Source organism: Diplotaxodon limnothrissa, linkage group LG9, assembly GCF_057381915.1.
Source record: "Diplotaxodon limnothrissa isolate DT_005_m linkage group LG9, D_limnothrissa_male_GT1.1, whole genome shotgun sequence".
Lineage (NCBI taxonomy): Eukaryota > Metazoa > Chordata > Actinopteri > Cichliformes > Cichlidae > Diplotaxodon > Diplotaxodon limnothrissa.
This window is the reverse complement of record NC_140604.1, coordinates 22,661,588-22,684,140: the sequence shown is the minus strand read 5'-3', so window position 1 is coordinate 22,684,140 and position 22,553 is coordinate 22,661,588. Positions and strand designations below refer to the sequence as shown.

Genomic DNA, 22,553 nt, shown 5'->3' with positions numbered 1-22,553 from the left:
GAAATCCAAAGTGACATCCCTTATACTCACAAAAAGGCATTTTACTACAATTGAAACTGGTACGTAAAAGCTAAAAATGGAGGTGTACACTGTATATACAACACTGTCTGTTGTTCAACACCTTTTATCATGAACGTGCTGAAGAAAGTTTTAATCTGACTTTTTTGGGTGGACCACAGTTCCATACATTAAATTGCTGAGTTTAACTCATTTGATTACATGTAAAATTTCTGTTTAATTGTATTATGTAAGCACAGTGTAGAACATTAAATGTAATGAAATCTGATCAAGTGAAAGTTACTTTATTGGTTTATCGGTCTTTTATCAGTTCCCAGAGTCAGAACCAGACACGGAGAAGCTGCATTCAGCTTTTATGCTCCTTATATCTGGAACAAACTCCCAGAAAGCCTCAGATCAGCTGAAACACTCAGTTTATTTAAATCCAGGTTGAAGACTCACCTGTTCTCAGCTGCATTTGAATAAAGCACCAAATCCACACTTTAAGCTTACATTTCAAAACTTACATTTAACTACTGATTTTATCTACTGTTCTGATTTTATCTGTTTTGATTTTATATACTGTTGTTTGTTGTTTGTTTGTTAATTAGTTAGTTAGTTTATTTGCTTGTTTTAATCAATTTTAAATCATGCTTTTTATTTGTTCTTGTTTCTAATGTCTCTGTAAAGCACTTTGAATCACCTTGTTGTTGAATTGTGCTATACAAATAAACTTGCCTTGCCTTGCCTTACATTCAGTTATATCAGATCAGGTCAACTAGTAATTGGAAGATTGAATGTTAGATTCCCAGCTGCTTCAGTCTGCTTGCCAAAAATCCTTGGTCAAGATAGTGAATCCCAATCATCTGTGCTGTCAAAGAACAGTTCCCAACTTTTTAGCTCGCTGTCTCAACAAATTTGCAAAAGCTCTCTGGTTCTAGACCATCAGGACACACAAATCGCTGGGAGGGTTTTGTCAGGCAGCATTATTCTATTTTATTATATTTTTGTATTTTCTAATTATTTTTGTAATTTTCTTTAGCTTTAGGTAAGTCACTATGGCCATTACAATAGAAACACAGACAGAGATTCACAGTCTTGTAGACATCCATCCAGGGCCAGGGAGAGGGAAGTCTGGGTGTCTGCTTAAAGTGCTGCCCCCCAGGACTGAAGCCTTAGTGAAAAGCAAGAAATGGATGGAAGGACAGACGATGGAAGTTATTTAATTTATTGGCACTATTATCAAATATAGCCGTGAGTCTAATTGTACTTTTTATTTCAGCCCTTCTTTTTCAGCTTTCTTTGACCTTTTCTCTTTTAATATTTTTAATTTATACAATACTTTTAGAGGTCTGTTTATCCATTACAGTTAATGAACTGTTAATTTTCCACTTAAATGTGCATTTATTGTTCCACATATCCACTGACTACTGCAGAATCCCCCACGTGTACACTTCAAGTGGGTCTAGAGGGACTTGTTGGTAAAATTTTATCCAAACATATATATTTGGATCACAGATTTACATATAGTAATATAATGTGATTATTCTGAAAAACTTGTGTGTTAGGTTTTAATTTAATCAGGCAGCTTCACATTTATGCTACGCAGCAGTGGTTGTAGTCTTTGGAAGAGAAAGCGACTCACTCCGACATTCATTCAGTTCACACCTGTTCTGCCAACCTTTGCTCTACTTTTTATCATTTCAAACAAAAGTAAATATTTGAGCTGCTAAAGAAGTGTTGGCGTTCCTCCCCAGAATTTCCTGACAGCTGAAATGTGAGCTGTGGTGGGTTTTATTTTATCAAATAGAAAAGTCTGAGCTAAACAGACACCGAGGATAGATGGTGGAGGAGTTTATCTTCCCTGTAAGTTAAGGAAGCTTGGACCTGACTGTCAATGGGTGTCTGCTTTTCTGCACTTTTATTTTGTTGAAAATATTTTCGGAGATTGTCGTCAGTGTTTCGGGGGGTTTGCCGTTTGACCTTTCGAGCTACAATCGCTTCTTTTCCTGCGGCGCTGCATTTTAAACTCCTTGATTAGTGAGCGTTCATCTGCCAATCTTTTCCTTTGGACTAATTATTTATTTGGAGTACTTAATGAAATGTGTAGCTCTTCTGCTCTGTCCGCTGGGAATTGTTATTTTGGACTTCGAAGGGGTATTGGGAGTTGACTTCCCCTCTGTTTTGCATTTTGAATGCCCTCCCCTTTGACAATCTAATTTACAGTTCAATGATATGAAAAAGTGCTTTTCTGTTCAGCAGTTTATGGATGCGGTGGAGAGATACTGTACGCCTGTAGCAGGGATCTCATTAAGCAGCATTTTAATTAGCTTTCCTACTGTGTTAATATCTAACTGTTCAGCATCACTCTGCCCTTTGTATCCTTCAGCCATTTCCTTTGAAAAAGGCAAACATGCTTTAAACACGCACTAATTAAAAACTATGGCAGCCTCGCTGGCTCTGGGGGTTAATGAAAGAAGCTGAAATTTAAAGGGAACGTCCCTAACAGACTGATCGCACCGTGGAGTGCTGTGAAGGTGAGAGCCTGGCGCCTCTTTCATGCTAAGTTACAAGGTGAATCAGTTTGCTGTGGCTGATGTGGACTAAAGCGGGTTAATAAAGCATGACAGACATTGCCGTGGACTCACAGTGGGCCGTACGTGCCAGAGCCTCTGAATGCTGATGTGCTTAGAGGTGCAGGGATTTGTTTACCTAAAAAAACACAGCTGGTGTGCATCACAAATGGGTGTTAAGGAGACGAATGTTGAATTTTAATTTGTGGTAGCCTCACACCAAATTGTTCCTCTATAGTTTTTATGTGAAACGGCACACAGGCTCACCAGTCTGAGATTTTAGATCTCAAAAGTCCTGCTTTACTTAAAAGTAAATTCTAAGCAAAGTTTACTAATGAAGCAAAACCAAAAAGTAATAAACTACAGGTGTGTTTTCATTAATCTAAGAGTAGCACACACGTTTTTATTTGCACCTGTTCAGCTGCTCATTAACCCAAATATCTAATCAGCCAATCACATGGCAGGAACTCACTGCATGTAGGTATGTAGACGCCAGAGGATAGCATCCACTGCTTTGAGCTGACAGGAAGGCAACAGCAACCAAGGTGGGCCGCCACCCTGGGTTCCACTCCTGTCAGCTAAGAACTGGAAGCTGAGGTTACAGTTTTTACAGGCTCACCAAGATTGGATGATAGAAGATTAGAAAAACATCTGATTTGATGAGTCTTGATATCTGCTGCAGCATTCAAATGGTCGGGTCAAATATTGACACAATCAAGTTGACAAGAAGGATTTACACTTTGGGACCCTTAGCACCAACTGAACTTTTTTAAATCCCACACTTAGTATTGTTGTCCATGTCCATCCCTTTATGACCACAGTGTACCCATCTCATGATGTCAGCATCAAGCACAATTATCTCATACGGGTTTCTTGAGTTCTCTGTACTCAAATGGCCTCCACAGTCACCAGATCTCAATCCAACAGAGCACCCTTGGGATGTGGTAAAATGGAAGATTCACATCATGCATGTGTTCAGCCAACAAATCTGCAGCAGCTGTGTGATGCTATCATGACAATATGGTCCAGCGAGACTGGTCCAAGAGTTAAAACTGTTTTAAAATCATGCTTTTGGACCTTGTTGAATATGAAGAATAAAGGCAGTTCTGAAGGTAAAAGGGGGTCCTGGTACTAGCAAAGTAGCAAAGTGATAAACTTCCTATAAATACATTTCTCTCTAAAAGTAAATCACTGAGAGCAGAATGAACTGTCACCATCATCTAATGTTCCCTTTATAATGTTAAAGTAATACTGCTCTCAGGGGTAAACAGCCTATGCTGAGAGAAAACTACAAGCTGTTGGCAGAGAGCTTGTAGTTTTCTTCTAGGACCTTCCACAGTGGGATAATCAGCGAGAGAGAGAGAGAATGATCCTGACAGACATGTTCTGAAAAAGATGCATCAAAATGATTTGATTATATGAAAATTTAAAGGGTTAAAACAGTTTTATAATCATTTCTGTCATGCAAGGAATGACTCCCTCTAAGAATGAGTCAGAATGAAACCTAATATCACGATCCAGCCATCCTGCTGTGATTGTTGAAAACCTGAGCAGAAATATTCACCTCATGGGTTTATTTATATTTAAATGAAGCACCTCAGCCCATTTCTAATTAAAGCGCTGTGGGCTCGCTGTCTTAGATGGCAACCGGCTGAAATGGATGCCATTGAGAAGAAACAAAGCCACGAGCTCCTTTTAGAGACAGGTTAGACCAGACCTGCTCAGTAATATCGCGCCTCATTCTGGCTGCTCCGCTGCCCTCTCAGGGGGGAAAAGCAGCCGGGGGGAAATGGGGGATTAAGCAGAGGAATCTGTCTCGCCTGATTGAACAGATGGAGTGATTTTTTTTTTTGGGGATGGGGGTAAAAGAAATGGGATGATTAGAGAGGTAGAAAGATGAGAATGGACTTCTTCTGATAAAGTCATTACCATAACAATATGTTCTCTGGAGAAATGGGGCCTGCTGGGGATGCATGAGATCCTTTTGGGCTCATAGTGTCCCTGCAGCACAAAGCAGAGATACCACTGCTATCATGCTTTGAACTGCCGTGTTTCTGCCTTGCGAGCTGGTCGTAGGTTGTTTTTATCCGTGTGCATGTCAGAGCGAGTGGGTTTCCTGCTTTGCATGCTAACTTTTTCTTCCACACAGAAAATCCTTTGAGAGCGTAGACAGACAGGATGATGGCGAGCTCACCAGCAAGCGAGTTATAATTTTTATCCTTTACAGCAGGCAAGATTAGTAGCTGTTGCCTCGATTGCTGTCTGTCTTTTCAAATTGTATGGTTACGCATAGTTGACTCAGCAGGACCCTTATCCCAAGGCCTCATGACCCCTTGAACTTCCCACTCACAGACCTTCGCACTTTCCCCTTTAAGCTCCTTGAATCCAAAGCTCAGAGGGTGGCAGGGAGTGGGAGGTGTAGATATTTTCTTCCCAGCTTGCTTCAAAGTCGACAAACCTGAAAGTATTATTGAGCTTAGCTTAAATTACACTATGAATGTTTAGAGGGAGCACTCAGCTTCGTTGTACTTACAACCATGAGGAATATGACTCAGCTTGGAAAATAATTATGCAGCGCTTTTTAGAAAGCCTGACAAGAGCCACAAAGAATCTTTTTAGGCTTGAAATGTGAAATTTGGGGATAGACTGTGGGCCTGTTTGGGATAGCAGCATCCTGAGTTTGATTACAGTGAGAACTTTTGTTTCATTTTAGTCTTCCTTTTTCCTTTTCCACTTTGTTTTCCATTTCCATGTTTTCCAAACAAGGCATAAAACTCAGAACAGCTTTATTGGTGAGGCCTTGCAACAAAACAAACTTAACACACGTCTGTAACTAAAAAACAAGGACAGGCTCACGCAGATAATATATACACAGGAGTAGATCGGATACATTTGTGGAACACAGCTGAACAGAATCTGACTGTCGAGACAGGGGAAGCAAAACTGAACATCACACACACAAGACAAGAGACTGTCAAAATAAAACAGGAAGTAACACACACTGAGACTCAGACTAAGACAAGTGAACTTGAAAGTGAGACTGGGGTTAAACAGACATGGAGACATAACAAACCAGGGACACAGTTGGGGAGACTGGACATAGAAAGCAATGAATTAGTGCCGTCGGCGTTAATCTCTGTAAAATGACGTTAACGCCATAACCGCATTAACGCTGCAAATCTCCGTTAGCGAGTTAACGCGGATCGCCCCGTGCGTGGGGCTGCACGGCGATAACACGTTAACAAGCTAACCGTGCTAACGCTCGACATCACCATTCAAAAAAAAAAAATTTTTTTGTTTTTTCATTTGTAGCTAGAAATTACTCTGCGAAATTGGATATGACAAAAAAAAGTTTTGTTCATACATAGCACAACATACTGTATAATCTCTTTTAATTCTGTCCTTGCAACTTTGTTGGAGTTATCAGACAGCTCTGACCACCGGTGTGCAGACCAACTAATGCTTGGCCATATATACTCTGGGTTTTGATTTAAAGCAGGCTTGCAGGCAACATCGAAGCTCTTGACTTCTGGTTTTAAGAGTAATGTATCCTGCTTGGCTGTGATGGGTACCCTACAGCAGTTGTGCTCCAAACACTGTTAGTTATTATAAACAGTTAGGATGGAGCCCCTCTGCTGGATTAACTAAATCCTGACTATGACTCTAAATCTTTCCTGCTTTATGTTTTGTTTAAAAAACGGTGTATGTTAGTGTGTTCTGAAAATCCTCAACTTTGGTTACACTATATACATACACTATAATCCCACTCCACTTCCACCTTTATTAGACTGACATATGTGCTGTTTCCTCTGCTCTCAGATGTTCCACTGGCTTTGACCGCCATCACCAGGACTGGATGGACAGTAGCTGCCCAGATGAGGTGAGTGTCACAATAAGCAGCCTTTACATCATCATACCTGATAGTGATTTCGACAGTTCAGGATGGTGAAACATCTAAATCTGTATCAGAAACATAACAAAATGTCTCATCTTTCAGACCAAGGACAAGATGTGTGACATCGCAGACACTACGTACCTTTACCCTTTCACCACCACGGTTGCTGCCAGAACAACACCCAAAGGGAAGGAGGCCACTGCGGGCAGGGAAACACCCTCCACCTCCCACCCCCCCACCAGCGTCCCCACTGAAGGTGAAGTAGAAGTAAAACGTTGGATCGCGGCCACAGAGCATATTGTGCTGTGATCGATGCTCCATTCTGGCGAGATGTTAAATGAAGTGCATGCTCTGGAGCTGCTCTTTATTGTTATTGATGCATTTCCTGTTTTGCAACATGCACAAGACACACATTTTGTTTAAAGAATACATGAATATGTGCTGCAGCTCTCTACTTAAACAAAAACAAATGTTCCAGATGACAAGCAGCAGAGCGCTGTGCTTGTACCAACTTTTAAAGAAGCAGATCGAATTAGGACAAATCCCACCGGTCGAAAATGGAAGCACCCACACAGACCTGGGATCATCTCACATTGCTAGCTCAGTCTCGGTCTTTCATGCCTAAGAATGTGACAGATCTGTTGACACTTAAAAATATTCTCATCCCTCTGTTGTTCTTTTCAGTCATTTTTCAGGTTATTTATGAGGCGTTTTGCTGTTTGACTCTAAAGACTAATTTTCCTTTTTGAAGCCTTAACATGAGTATATCAGAGGGACAGCTCAGGCTGAGGTGGTTTGGACGTGTGCGGAGGAGAGATAGTGGATATACTGGACAAAGGACGTTAAAGATAGAGCTGCCAGGTGTGAGGAAGAGGAAGACCACAGAGAAGATTCATGCATGTCGTAAAGGAGGACATGCAGAGGACTGGTGTGACACAAGAGAAATTCAATACAAACAATATAGAGCATTTTCTCTGAATTAACCAAAAATGTCTTTTATACATAGAGGACATTTTGGCTACCAGAACTTTTCCGAACATACCAGAAGATAACCAGTTCCAGATCAGGTTACCATGGTGATTTAACCAGGTTAAAAAGAGAGCCGCCTTCGCGATACTAAAACTCTGACTTAAAGATCACTAACCCGTTAGCGTTGCTTCGTAGCGCACACCTTTGATCAAAACACAGGTGTGTTGCGCCTCCTTTCGTGAAGACGGTATGAACAAACGGTCGCTATGGATCGTTGCATCACACACATTTCCTCAACTTGTGCAAAGGTCGAGAAAGTCACGTTCCTTTAATATTGCACCGCAAAGTATTGAGCACATGATTCAGTGCAGGGAGATGAATCCAGACCGCATAATCTCCGAGTTATTTAATGCAAATCTCTGTGGAGGCAGCAGACAGCAGTCTTTTGCTGATGATAGGAAAACGGCCAAGGTGTCCTCTGGAGTTTGTTTACTCCCATTTCTTCGCCTCCAGAGATGCCAGGGTTACGACGAGTCGGTTGAATTTATCGTGCCAATTTTCGGTTCGTTTCCCTTTGTATATTACCTTTAAACGTTTTATTTCAGTAAACAGCCAGTTTATCTTAATCAGCTCCAGATGTGAATCGTAAGTGAATTAAAATGATAGGAAAGGCCCACCTACCCTTGTCTCTATGTATGTCACCGTATAAAAACACTGTTTATTTTATTATATTTTTCATACAGGTAAATCTCATTGAGACGCGAGGTCTCATTTCTAATCAACACTAAAATCACACAGCTGGTACATTGTGTGGTGGTTTTTTCAGTTGTCTTGCTTCCATGTGATATTTTTTGGAGCTCTATCTTTATTCAATTAAAAATCGTACCTTGTACTCATTAATTAATTAATGTGGGTAAAAAAATTATAAACGTGTTGGAGTAATAACTAACAACATGCCAGTACTCAACCCCATTTGTCTGTACTTAAAAGACCAGGCCAAAAATTTGATGTTTACTTGTTCAAGTGGCTCAGTAATTTCCTGAAATAGCTGGGAATCGTAGGTTTTAGTAAACACTACTCTGTGTTGTGCAAAACGCATTTTTGTGGCTATTTGGAGGAATTTAAGTCATCAGGATGGTGTGTCGCTCATAGACTCATGATAAACTAGAGTGTCTTTGTTCATTTGTGTTATTTTTCCATAGCTTTTAGAAAGTAAACACATAGGAATATGACTTGAACAGGACGGAGTTTAAGTGATCTGCCTCGCCTGAGGGGACTCGATGGAAAAAAGGTGTAATTAGGGCTCTCTGGAAGTTTTTTAGTTAATGGTGTGGCTCAGTAAACACAGCAAAACAATCTTTCCCAGTCTCTTCTATTGGCTCGTGCGAGGTCAGGGCTTTGTTTGACCTCAGATGTTCTGACTTTAAAGTCTAAGATTAAAGCTAATCATGTTCTTGTGGGTTATTACTCCTCCACGTGTGGGACTAATAAAGGTTATCTTATCTTATCTTATCTTATCTTATCTTATCTTTACAGTGAAACCCTCAAAGTGTCTTGAAAGTCTCCAGCTTCCTGCAGCAAATTCTTGTCCATTTGTTTTTGTCTGTGTTGTTCTCGTTCTGTTCATCTCTTTTATTTTGTGCTTCTGGACGAGCTTTAACTGAGTTTAAAATTTTTATTTTCTAACAACTAAATCTTAAAAATGGTCCCCAAAAGTGTAGTTAGACTAAAAAGACTTTCCAGTGCATGTCTGCAGTGTTTCTGTGCTCTACGTCTCGATCTCATTTGTCCTCCATTTTTAATTTTTTTATTGAACTTTCTACATTAAAGTCTGGGTTATCTTTTTATTTTGTATTCCCCCCCAAAAAAGAAGCATTTCTTTCATGGCTAACTCCGGCAGTGGCCGACCTTTTCCATCGCACACCCATTAATCATGTCGTGGGGGCTGAGTTTAAATGTCCGGGCCATCGCGGTCGGGGTGCTCGACGCGCTGCTGTGATGAGGATAGATGCGGTGAGTTCACGAAGGGAATTGGAAAAACGCCTCGCTGTGAGGCAAAACACAACGAGTTGTCCCACAGATCAAACCGGGGCGTGGTGAGAGGCCTCGCAGACAGCATGAGGAGTAAAATGCACGGCGTGCGTATGTGTTAGTATCCATGAGTTCAGGAGGTCGTGCTGCGGTGTTCACATTTGTTATCACCCACGGTCTGACAGTGGATCAGTTTCGCCAGCTATCCCCTCACTTGTCAGCTGCAGGGGTCAAAGGTCAGCTTAGATTACAGGCTTGGTGGCTCATGCAAAAGCTGCAGGTTGACATAAGAGCGAAGGAGGTAAAAAACAGACTGGAGAGGATGAATGTGTCTGCGTGGGTGGAGGCTTGTTTGGGTGTAAGAGATGGAAACGTCTCGTCTTTCACTCTGCTCACGTTCAGCTGTACTTAATATGCCTCCCTCTGAGGAACTAGTCACTTATAAAGTGAATGGAATTTTTGCAGTAATATGTATTTTAAGCCATGATAGCTACACGGCACTGGGGATAGTTGTAAAAGCAATTTATTTCCCACCTTCCACTGCATGTACAACCTCCGGTAGAATTAAAGCAATGAAAAAAAGGTCTTATGTCTTACCAGGTCAGGTTATTTGTTGATGTTTTTCTCCACCTTTTTAAGCCCTAAACACCTCATACTTATTTAACATTAAATCAGTTTGTCCCCTATTCTATAAAAAGATGTGTCTGCTAGCTTTCTCCTTTTTTCCATAGACTTTAATGTTTTATCAAAATGACTTCCAACACAGGGGAAAGTAATCCGGGCAGCGAAAACAAAAGGACAAATACAGGAAGTAAAACTAAAATCTAGCTACCAAAATAAACTGTGGAGTAAGAACATGGGGAAATTAGGACTAATTAAAAGATTGTAATATTCTCTGGGCACATGTGCAGCATGTATACATGAGAATAGATTACAAAAAACAATGCTTTTTTAATTTTAAGTGCTTCCGGGTCATTTATACTCTGTACGCCTTCACCTATATAGACATTTCTGTGAAAGAAGAGCATGTAATTGCTTTGTTGGCTTCCTCGTACAGAAACAGTAATATCAAATTCACAACCCTAACTCTGAACAATATCTTTTAATGATTCATTTCAGTCGCTAAAATGCACGTGCTTTGCTCTTTTTAAAAACTGAAATCCTTTCGAATTAAATCATCCGGTGAAATGCATCTGTGTGATGTGTGGGTCAAATTTGCATAATGCGAATCCTATGGTGTGTGTAAATGGCTGCTACCCTTCGAGGAGAACTGGGTCATGCTACATTTCCATATTTCACATGTATAGTTAACCCCAGACTGCTTTTATGTGCCGAATTGGGAATGCTAAGCCATTATATTCACAGCTTTCATTTTTAATAGGATGTTAAATATAGTGAAAGAAGCTTCGGCTCATTTGGGACCATCAGCGAGTTGTTTATGTTGTCAGAAACAAACAACAAAGAGAAATATTGATCATTGTGTCTGATGCTCGTGGTTCTTTCTGTTTTTGTCTCCTCACAGATGACACCAAGATCGCTCTGCATCTCAGAGACAACCAGGGTAGGTCCCCGACTTTCCCTTCTGTGCCATCCAATAACTGTTGAGGTTAAGCCGCTGCTGCTTCCTGTTGTTTTTATTATTGTTTGTTTCTCTGTCTCCTGGTTTGACTTTACCGCTGAGGCATCTGTCCCTGATTGCTTTTTTATCTTTTGGGGGACATGTGGCTCAGTCAGTTGATAAACTTTATCCAGCAGCTCACTGTAATGCTTTATTGTCCTCTGTGGGTCCCAGCGATCAATTATGGTGTCTGGACCAATGCGAGTAAAAACAAAATAGAATAGAGGCAGTAAGCCCTTTGGCCCGGTTGGATTTAGTTAGCATCATATGAAAAAGAAAGTTGAGCCACTATTAATTTTAAGGGGAGATTCAAAACATCACACTGTCATTATTTATTTAACAAAATTTAGGCCAAAATGCAGGAGAAATGTGTGAAAATGTATTGCTTCGTCAGTTTGCTGGTGTGGAGCATTCAGGTGTGTGGTAACACAGTGCCAAAACCAAAACCCAAAGCCTCAGACTACAGGGTTTAAGTTCATGACTGTACAATTAGGAATAAAACAAGTGTTGCTTATTTGGAAGGGTTGCCAGGAGAAAGCCTCGTCTCTCTAAAACGAACATGGCAGCAAAGCTTAAGTTTGCAAATCACAAGACTTGTTTAACAATGTCTTTTGGACTAAAGTTGAGATGTCTGACCATAAAACACAGCACCATGTTTAGCAAGACACACCCATCAGCATTAACACCTCAAACCAACTGTCAAGCATGGTGGTGGACTTATGATGACTTGGACTTTTATGCAATAACGAGTTGATATTCATTAATTTTACAGTCGCAGCTGTTGTTCACTGCTGCCACCTACATGCATCAGTGCAACAGCACAAGTGACTCATGTGATTTCCTGTTTGGCTATTCATTTGCTAATATTGTCTCATAAATACTAAGAAATAGGATTATTCATAACTTCCAGCTGCTGTTTTATCAAGTGAGGAGTTATGATGTTAAAGTTAATTCACCATCATTATTGTCTTAGAGCCACAGTATTATAAGTCTAGCTGCTTTTTGTAAACAGTGATGTCTACTGACTGCTAAAGCAGAATTTTCTGATCCTGTGTAAAATGTTCTAATGATATGAGATAAAAACATGAGAACAATGCCCTTTCAGCATAAAATGTACATAAACCATGAACATTTATAGTCGTACAAGCAAACTCAAAACATTCCAATTAGACTTTCGGGGATTCAAAACCATCCAAACTCCTGAAATGACTTTGAACTCCATCAGTTTTCGGAGATAGCCTCTCAAATGTTTCATTTCCTGCTCGAAAGAAAATGGAAATCCACGGCTTCTATCACACTTTCATTACACAAACGCTGCATGTTTCCCATCACTTGAGCACTCTTGTGCTGGCGCCTGGTGCTGCGATGATATCTCTTTGCATATTTTTCATGCATCTACCCTTTATCGTCGCATACCTGGCAATGGTGTTATTCAAGGTGAAGCTAAATTGTGAGGAAAGGACTGAAACATAAAAAGCGAGAAATTATATTGGCTTTTCCTCTGTATTAATTGTATTGCTATTGTAACGAGTGGGTGTTTATGAAGTTGTATTTAATCAGCCTGCTTCCTGTCAGTTTGTCTGGGTGATCTAGCATGTTTAACTCACATCACAGCCAGGTTTGGTCTGACCTTGACGGTGACAGGAAATGCTGAGGTGATTACAGCTCCAATAAGAGCCAAGATAAGAAACAACAGGAGTGAGACGCCCTTTTTTCAGGAGCTGCTTCTCAGCGCTACTTCTCCCCGACTCCTATTTATAAAAAGGCTGAATTATAGGTCTGCTCAGTTTGTGTTGTTGGCTTCCTGAAACCCATTAGCCAAGTGAGAGAACAGTTGTACTCCCCTGCGCCAACCGTGGCACTAATGTGGAGCTGAAAATGAACAGATTGGCTTGGTTTCCTCTGGTCTCATTTGTCCTCTCTCAAAATCTCTAATGTATTTTATTGCTGTCTAAGAGCTCTGTCGTCCATTAGTGCTTAGGACCTAGCAGTCATAAGGACAAAGCTAATGAGGAATGAATTCGATGTGCTGTACACCTACCACTTTGTCCCTATCCAACGGTACTCCCACCATTACAGTATTCATATACTATATTTTCACATTATATAAAATACTTACGTATTTTAAGCCACGTGTCAGTAAACTGAAGTATTTCTATAACTGAAGCTCTTTTTGTGATTAAAAAATAAGAACATTTAAGAATTATTTTTTTTGCAAACTTGATATTTTGTGGTTGTTTTGTAGACAGCACTGGTTCCCAGCTGTCATTTCATACTCCCAGCAAAGTATCCAGTCAGACAGGCTCAAAGACTCCTCTGCCAGCACCACCTCTCATCTTTAGATGTTCATTTGAGCCTGGAAAAGTACTATATTCAGCTTATCATTAGCAGTGGTACTACTTCATAATACTCTCCATGTATTAGTGATCAATAGAAACTGTTTCCCAGACTGCCAGATAATTATTTTAACAGCTAGCCAATGATTTCCAAGTTTTTATTCTCAGTTTTAGCTAGCTACTTCAGCTGTTTATTGGTAGGTTAGCCAACAGTTTCATCTGTATATACATACTTTGAGCAAACAGTTTCAAAGTGTGGAATAGATCAAGCTGTCTGGCATTATAGAGGTAATTAAAATCATCAACAGTTTATGGTCCAGTAAATTCATTTTAATGTGTATGATTCTGAAAACAGTTATGAAAAAATACTTTATGTGCCCCAAAAGGTTGATTTTGTTCCTCTGGACGTAGTGTTTTCAATGGGAGAAACGTTTCATTGAAATCTTGACGCATCTGGATGTCCAGATAAACAGAATCAACCTTTTGGGATTTACTTACCTGGATGATTGAGCATGCATCAAGGCAATGCTTTAGGTGCTTTGATTATGTCAGTCGTGCACTATTAAGGTGTTTAAGTATGACTACAGTTTTTGCCAGTAAAACATATAAATGTGGGGTTTTTTTGCATGTTTCCACAGTTTTTCCACAGTCTTTAGAGTCTTGTCCAGCTCCACTTTTCACATAATACATCTATTATTGGACACATGGCTGCACATGAGTCTGGAAACCACACAGAAAATTTTGCTTGTTTCACCAGATATTTTGAGGCCTTCGCTGCTGTCTTATTGGCTTAGACTCAGAAGAGTCCAGATGAAACTCTCTGTGCCAGAGCGCTGTGCTCCTCCAGGGGTCGGACACTCTCAGCTTGCATTCTGCTGGTTTTTAGCTGCTAGGCTTTTGATTTCTCATTATGCCTACATCTCGGCTTAGCCACATGCCCCTCACTAACCTTCCAACACCCCCAACTAACAGCTTGTCGCATCGTTTGGACTTCCAGCTGAAGCAGGAGATGGTTCTGTGCAGCTCCAGCGGACAAACGCATGGGAAAGTGTCTTGTCTCTGAGAAAAACAGAGCATACTCAGATCATGTGTTTACTACATTAAACGCAAAAGCAAGGATGTCAAGCAAGAATCCCGACTCACTGCCTTCATAGCTGATTGACGAACGATGGACACAGTTGGGTTGTCAGCATTGCCGGCCATCAGTTGTTTTGTTTCAGCACAGCAAATTATCCGTTTGTTGTTTTTATTTTTCATTCCCAGTTATGGTGGGCACATAATGTCTACACAGACAAACACATTAACAGTGAATTCCCACACACATTGCACAGATTTGATTACAACCCGAGTACGCCGGAAATCAATGAGGCAGAGAGCCAGGGGAGAGGCTGCTTGGCTGACAGGCCGAGTGGTGGGTATTGCTGCTAATTAAAGCCGGGGAGGAACCCTGGAGATGTTGCCAGGGTGGCACAGAAGGAGAAAAAAAAAGCTTTGTGAGTACACGTGGCCTGAACTTGCTATAAATCTGTGTGAGATGAGGTACAACATGAAGGCAGAATCCTTGCTGGGTTATGTTCTCTGCTGGGACACTGTTTTCTGTCATTATTATGTGTATTCTTCCCTCTGACAAATCACAGAGGAAGTTCTCTTAGTTTTTGTATTTTTGTCTGTGTGTGTGTTTTGTGAAATTGTACCCCAAAGATGAAAACTGAGATTTCCCAGTAGGTTTACAGGCTACTGTGATCATCTTCAAAAGAACTCTCAAAACACCTGCTGGGTCGACTTTGAGGTCCAAATATAAATCTGATGAAGTGCTTTACAGACTAGCGCTGACTTCCAAACCCGGCTGAAGGACCGATCTCTTATGTAGTCACTACTTACAGCCTCTTCGGTTTGCAGTGCCACGACTTAAGGCTATAATAGGACTTTATCAGCAGCTATAGACCTTCCTCCTCCTCCCATCAGGACCAAACACTGCTAACCTTGGTGTGGGATTAACTCTTACTCGCACTTATGGGAGACGAGAACTGCTCTTGAATGCCTAAAAAGCCTTCAGAACAATCGTGCCAGAGACTACTAAAGAGCCAGTTGCACAGTGAACCTTGAATTTGTTCTCCAAGTGAAAGAAATGTCCTTTAACCATTCAACAAATACTTTTAGAGTCACTGAAAATGAATCAGACGTGCATGGCTGAATGAGAGCGGTGCATTTGTTAGGTTTTAAAATGAAATGCCTTTTTCCCACAATGGTGACACGGAGCGAAAGCTGAACTTAAACATATCGGCACAAGCAGGAAAGGAGCGTATTGATGAATAATGAGTGTCCCCTGCTGGTCGACAACAAAACTGCAACGAAACCAGAGAAAATATAACACTTGCTTTAAGCATGTGGCACAAAGTGATAATTAAACCAGCGGTGCTTAACAATCTGAAATAGCAAACAGAATGCGTGTGTGCCAACATAATGGCTTCTTGTTGTGTTTTCCAGTGATGCCAGCTGACAGTGCTGTAGACAGGGTGAAAGGCACTCATCCTCTTCACACTGGTTTGATCCTGGGCATCTTGCTGGTGATGCTTATCATGATTGCAGGCGTGCTGATCACAGTCTACATCTACCATCACCCGACCTCTGCAGCCAGCCTCTTCCTTATCGAGGTGAGCAGCAGCACCAGCAGTTCTTCTGTTTCTGACGTCAGAGGGCTGATTGTCAGTCTTACACCTTGACATAAATTACTTATTATATTTTCCTGTGCTATTGTTTTTTTTGCTATAGAGAAGTTTTTTAATTCTGGTTATGAGAATCAAACCAGTTAACATTCATGGGTGTTCTCAATAAGCTGAATATATCTAATATCCGAAAAATGCAGACAGCCATCATTTGAAAGTGAAGTGTAATATATGTTTTGCTAGTGTGCATTCAGTGACTGGTTGGTGAGTGGTTTCTGGAGGCTAGCCGCACTCACAAAGGTGAAATTAGTCACAAAGATGTATATAGTGCTGCACCGGATCCAAGCAGATGACCATTGATGGCCATGGTTTGTATGACACCTAATGGCTGCAAACAGTAAGCAAACCGGAAACACTTTCTTTCAAAGTTAAAGTTGATTTTACTTTGAAAGCAAACAATATCCATTTCTGGTTTGTGTTGCACTCTTTCAATTTTTACTGCCTCTCCACTGTTAGGTGACAAGTAAGTCACCATCTTTCATGCAAACTACAGGTAACCATGGAAATATGCTAGCGACCAATGGGGTCTTAGGTACAGGGCACCATACGCTGTATAGATGTCAAGTTAGACACTGAAATAAAAGGGCTTTAGGTGAATGCACTACACAGCAACCTCTAACCTTTAACCTTGACCACATTTGTTGCCTCTGACCTTCAATCTTTAACTTCTCTCCTGTAGAGACGTCCGAGCAGGTGGCCTGCCATGAAGTTTCGCAGGGGGTCGGGTCACCCAGCCTACGCGGAGGTGGAGCCAGTGGGCCAGGAGAAGGAGGGCTTCATCGAGTCCGAGCAGTGCTGAGGGAGGAGGGGGCATCCACATCCCTCCCTCCCCTCCGCAGCCTCCCTCCTGTGCTAGCCCTCCTCTCTCCTGCTCCACGGGGACTTCTCACCTGGAACCTCCAGGATGCACTTATCGGTGGAGGAGCTCAGTGTACACAATGACTCGTTAAGACTGTACAATCGGCCCATTGAGCGCTAGATGAGACTGGATACAGTAACCGATGACATGAGAAAGTGAGACACCCCTGAAGACTATCCCCAGACATACCCACTGTTCAGCTCCCGTTAGCAAGGAGCTGAGCTGCCGGGGGGCAGAGGGAGGGAACAGCGCAGACGTCATCGACTCTGCATTCGTTGAGAGTTTTTACGACTGCTATCGCGTTGCCATGTTGGGACTGTACAGCTTGACTGATAGCCGTGTGTCTGGTTGGGTTGGGGAGCAGGGTGAATTATACAAAATATATTTTCAGGATCAATACAGAGTGTGTGAACGAAGATGTCCACTTTATTGTCCATGGGGGTTACACATTATAGGCCTTTGTATATCCATCAGGTTTTTCCTTCTTTTCCTTTCTCTATGTTTTCACAGGGGTTGGCGCATTTATCTGTACAGACCGTCGGTATTGCTTTTCAATACCATAGCAGGCTTAATTGACTTTTCCACAGTGCACTCTGCACAGAGAGGCTGTGGCTGCGTGATATGACGCGAGCTGAACTCGATCGATCACAGCTGGGAGTAAAGCTCTGAACATTCGGCATCGGTGTTGAATTAGTTTGTGATTTTTGGGGGCTGGTTTCATTTTGTGAAAATGAAGTGTAAGGTGGGGTTTTTTTGTTGTTGTTTTTTTTAATGGGTGATGGACACTATCCTTCCCTTTGGATTGATTTCTTTACTGCCGTGCCATTTCGTCCCTGAGTAGAGTTTGCACTTCTTTTTTTTTTGTTTCTCATTCGACATGTGGTACTAATGCAAAATTACAAGACAGGCGCTTGTGAGTGTGAATATATTTTCTGGAGTGTAAGTGATTCTCGTGTGTGAATACAGAAGACAGTTTACAGTAGTGATTGGACATCCACCTGCTATATGGGTGCATATATTTGAGCTGGCTCTTATTGATCTTACTTAGAAGTATCTGGATACAGTTTGCATGAGCCAGAAAACACATTGGTCTGGTTGGAGATTTGATTCATTTTTACAGTGTCGGTTTATTTTCCAGTTGTTGCCAAGCGTAACCAGTTCTGTGTCCACATTTAATAGCTGTCATGTCACCGTAGTAATGTATATACCAAGGCCAAAACATTTGCAGATTCAGGTAACTCATGGCAAACATTTGCAGTATAGCAGTGATGAGAATCTTCTTTTCTTATTTTTTTACGAGTGGCCTTTTTTTCTCTACTTTTTTACTTAAATGTGAATAGTGTTCTAGTCATTGCTGTCACAACAATTCACTCATTTCAAGAGAAAATCATGTTTTACACCAATGATTGTAGACTCATTTAAACAAACTAGAGCTCAAAATCCTGGAGTTTTACTGAGTAATAAAATGTGCAATATTACATCCGTTAATTTCTATGAAAACGCATAAGAACTCCAATCATCTGAATTCTTTTTATTTACACTTTGTTGACATTGAGACCAAAGACTAATCAGAATTTCAGTCACATGTATTTACCTCAACCTCCCCCCACAGACTCCATACCTCTCATTAGGCAGGATATGCAGGTTTAGTTGGTTAAAGCACAGACTGTACACAAAAGATGGAAGTAGCCACTGTGACATCACTCATTGGTTAGCAAATTCCTGATCATATGCCTCAACCCTCAATTTAAAAAAAATATTATGTCATTCTTTATTCAGGTGGCTCCATGGTGTAGCGATTAAACAAGCCTTATATATGAAAAACTAGCCAGTTCAAGAGGGGAGGAGCCATTAAATCCACCTCCAGGGTTTAAAAGCTACTGTATTCCTTGCGTTGGCCCCAAACCTGGATAAATGAGAAGGTTGCATCAGGACAAGCATCCGCCCAAATCAAATATGCGGATCTACCTTGGAAATGAGGGAACAGCAGTAGTACTTAATTATGTTATATTCAGTATGATTTGAAACTATCAGCTAAGGCCATGAACTGATCAGAAAAAAGTTTGCGGTAATAGATCAACAGCGCCCAAGGGCAATTTCCCACAGACCTCTAAACATGAAGGTTTTGTTTTCCAAGCAGAGGAGTCGACCCCTGCTGGACATTAAAAGAAATTGCAGGTTTTCACTCTAAACTGATGTCACTTTTCAAACCAGGAAGCTACATCCATCCTTTGTGTACAGTCTATGGATTAAAGTGATACTGTGCAAGCATTTTGATGTCATAAAAATTAGACTTCCCTGATTAGCATTTGCTAAATCCTTCCCACCATCAACGACTGTCCAGTAACTTATTACAATTCCAGGCACAGTAAAGCTTAAGCTTTGCATTATCAATACATTTAAAGAGTTCTACTGCCAGTGTCTCTTAGTAGCCTTTCTATGAATAACCAGAATTACAAGAGGTAAAATGTCAGCCATTAGAAATTAACAGTATGCCTATCTAACTAACCTACTAATTTCAAGTTTGCATCATCAGCTAACAAACGAATCCTGGAAGAAGAGTTTAGCCTCGATATCGATATGATATATCAACAAGTCCAGTCAGCACAGTGATACCTGAGATAGTGTTATACATTCACTCACTTCAAACAAACAAATGTGGCAGTCTGCTAGTACCAGCATAGTCACAACGTGTAAGCAGGTACACAACTAAAAATACAACTACAGCAGTAGTAAGCGCACTTAAGCAACCAACCTTTGGGTTTTAGTTGCTTTGTTCGTTTTAGAGGAACCAGTACTTTGCCTGTTTGGTTAAAATACATGTTAATCTACGTGGAAAGCATAGGAGCCTGTTTCAAATCAATACATTCTCTTATATTTTATAACATGTGTGTTGGGAATATTTTAATTCATTGAACTTATATTAGCAAAGTTTTTCCTGTCATTCTGAAATTGGTTGTATTGGGGTTTTTTAAACAATACTAAAGTCGCAGGTGGTGAAGTTGCCACCACGTTGTCCTGTGTCCTTGGAAAGAACACATTCAAGTGCAGTAAAGTCCCACTAGGTGAGCGAAGTGAACAGAATCACTTCCTAAAAAATCTTTTTAAATTATTCCGTTTAGTTAAGGTCTTAGTTACAAGCAAGTTTCAAGCACATGTACGGAGTGGGCAGTTCAAGTCACGCGCTCACATGGAGGCAAATCTCTTCTCCAAGGAGTTTGGACAAGACAATCAATGGACTAATTCATCAAGCTGATGCGAAGCCACATGAGCAGAAATCATGCAGCGTTATTCTGGCCCCATTTAAGTAAAAAATAAGAGGACTCTACTGTCCATGTTAAATGATGTCAGGTGAACGTCGGCTCTGATTAATAGACTCCAACTGTTAAAATCAGGCCAAGCAAATTCAAGCCCGATGATGAAGTTCAACTTAAAAGACTTTAAAAGTCATTTTCACTATCAAGCAAAGAAAAGTTTAAACTGCCAAATTAGCATCACCCAGATTTGTCCTTGGGGTTTTGTGGGAAGTAACACTTGTTTAATACTTTACTTTAGTGTGTTCAGAAAGATATGATTTTCGAAGAGTCACACAAGGCATAAAATCTTAACTATATGAACTACATCGTGGTCACATGACTTTAACTTTACGACTACTAAATTTAGCCACTTGTTATCAAACTCCATATTCGGGACTCACAAAAGCTGAAAAATTCCACAGCTGGGAACGTCCTTATGTTGTTAACCAATGAGGACATCCTAAATAATCCTTCCTTGTTGTGTTTAAAATGATCATAATTTACAATATGGAATTTGTCCTATTACCTGAAACTAGCAACTGAGCAAATAAAGTCATTAATTTACTTAGTGTAGAGCTTTAAACATGGCCATGCGGCCCCTTGTAAATAAGGGAGCAGCTGAAAGCAAATTGTATACTGAGGTCACAAAGCAAGGGAGGTGAGTGTAGTTTCCCCATAGACTTCTTTATAACCAGAGGAGTCTCCACTTGCAGGACATTTAAAAAAATAGGTTCAAGGTACAGTCGGCGTCACTTTACAGAGCTAGAAGCTATGTCTGCCTTTTATATTGTCTACGGCTCTGAGTCATGTTAGCCTTTGTCACTCTATACACTAGTCATTCAGTCAGTGGAGCTATGCAGCTGGGTCGTGGTTCGTGACATGCATCACAGCAGTATTTCTCTAACAATTGTGAGCCAATGGCTTCTCCACACCTCCAGGCCCATTTTTTTTATTTTTTAGTACCGGTAGATCGATCCCTGTGGAGAAATGCTCTTTGAAAGTGATCAAATCATCCACGTATCATACGGTGCCACCTGAAACTGCAAGTGTTTTAACGACTGCTGCAAAATGCAGTCCGAGAACGTAACCGGAGGTCACATTTGTTTGCACTGAACACATTTACAAAAGCTAAAAACACTTCAGTCGCGCAGCATTGCCAGATGGAAAAAATGTTATCCTAGAGGATTACAGTTATTATATTTTGAGGAGCACTATTGTACACAAGTCAGATCGGTAAAAAAAAGATGTCATGAGAGAAGATGTGTGCAGGCACAGGTGTAAGCTGTAGTCCATTGTCCTAAAATGAGGCAGCCTCGGCTTATTTCAACTACTATGTGTTGTAAAATAATGAGATTGTGAAATATTATGGGACCTTTGCCACACAAGTACAATAATTATCACACTCTGGCAATGCTCTGATAGTGGAAACTGGGCTTTCTAGCAGCAAAGTCTTCACTTGCTTCACTGGACCTGACTAATGGCTTTCACTCCCACTTTTAACAAAAGCAGCACAGTTGTGTCATTGGGATTGGTTACTGCTGTTTTCTTTGCTCTCTTATGAGTTGGATTAAATGATGCTGAGTCACAGATTCAGCAAATGTTCCACGAGCTCAACATACAGATACAAGAATGGGAGTTTTCTTCCAGCTGTGATGTTGGTTTTATCTTATCATGACACTTTCATAGCAAACAATAAGACTCGAAATCATAAAGTATCATAGCTGTCTGTAATTTCTGTAACTACTGTCGTTTTGATTACATTTGAAATAATAAAAAATGTTGGTAAAAACAGTCACATGTCTGTTTCTTTGCATGGTCCACCAAATTACATGTTTCTTTTGTTTAAGCATGCATGTCCAACTTCTTTTTGATTATACTATGCTAGTATAAATATACTACCATATCTTTAGTATATTTCATGAAGTTGTGCAGAAATTTTATATTTACAGACCCTCGCAGTACATAGATTCAAAATGAGTACTATTTGGATTTGCATTAATTTTTCCAACATTTGTGAGCCTTTAATTTAAGTACAAGACTTAAAAACACATTTAAAGGTGTAGTCAGTTTTTTTTTAGTTTATGTAATAGAAAAAATTAATATTTTACTCATAAATATACATTGACCAGTGTGTAATTACATCTTCCAAGAAGCTACTGGCGTCTCATAAACCGGTTAGTGGAAGTTGCCATGTTGACCCACCATCTTGAATACAATGGCAACCTCAAGCCTCATCTCTCGAAGTTTAGTCGG

The 22,553-nt window shown here is 40.5% G+C and overlaps 1 protein-coding gene across 1 annotated transcript in view; it reads left to right on the top strand.

The window, feature by feature from the left end:
* Positions 1 to 22,073, top strand: part of plxdc2b (plexin domain containing 2b) — a 122,500-nt gene extending 100,427 nt beyond the window's left edge. The window contains exons 10-14 of the mRNA XM_085362867.1: positions 6,390 to 6,450; positions 6,568 to 6,721; positions 10,988 to 11,026; positions 15,907 to 16,073; positions 16,825 to 22,073. Coding sequence (XP_085218993.1) covers positions 6,390 to 6,450; positions 6,568 to 6,721; positions 10,988 to 11,026; positions 15,907 to 16,073; positions 16,825 to 16,944 — 541 coding nt within the window. The 3' untranslated portion in view covers positions 16,945 to 22,073. The remainder of the gene's footprint in view (positions 1 to 6,389; positions 6,451 to 6,567; positions 6,722 to 10,987; positions 11,027 to 15,906; positions 16,074 to 16,824) is intronic.
* Positions 22,074 to 22,553: the final 480 nt, after the last annotated feature.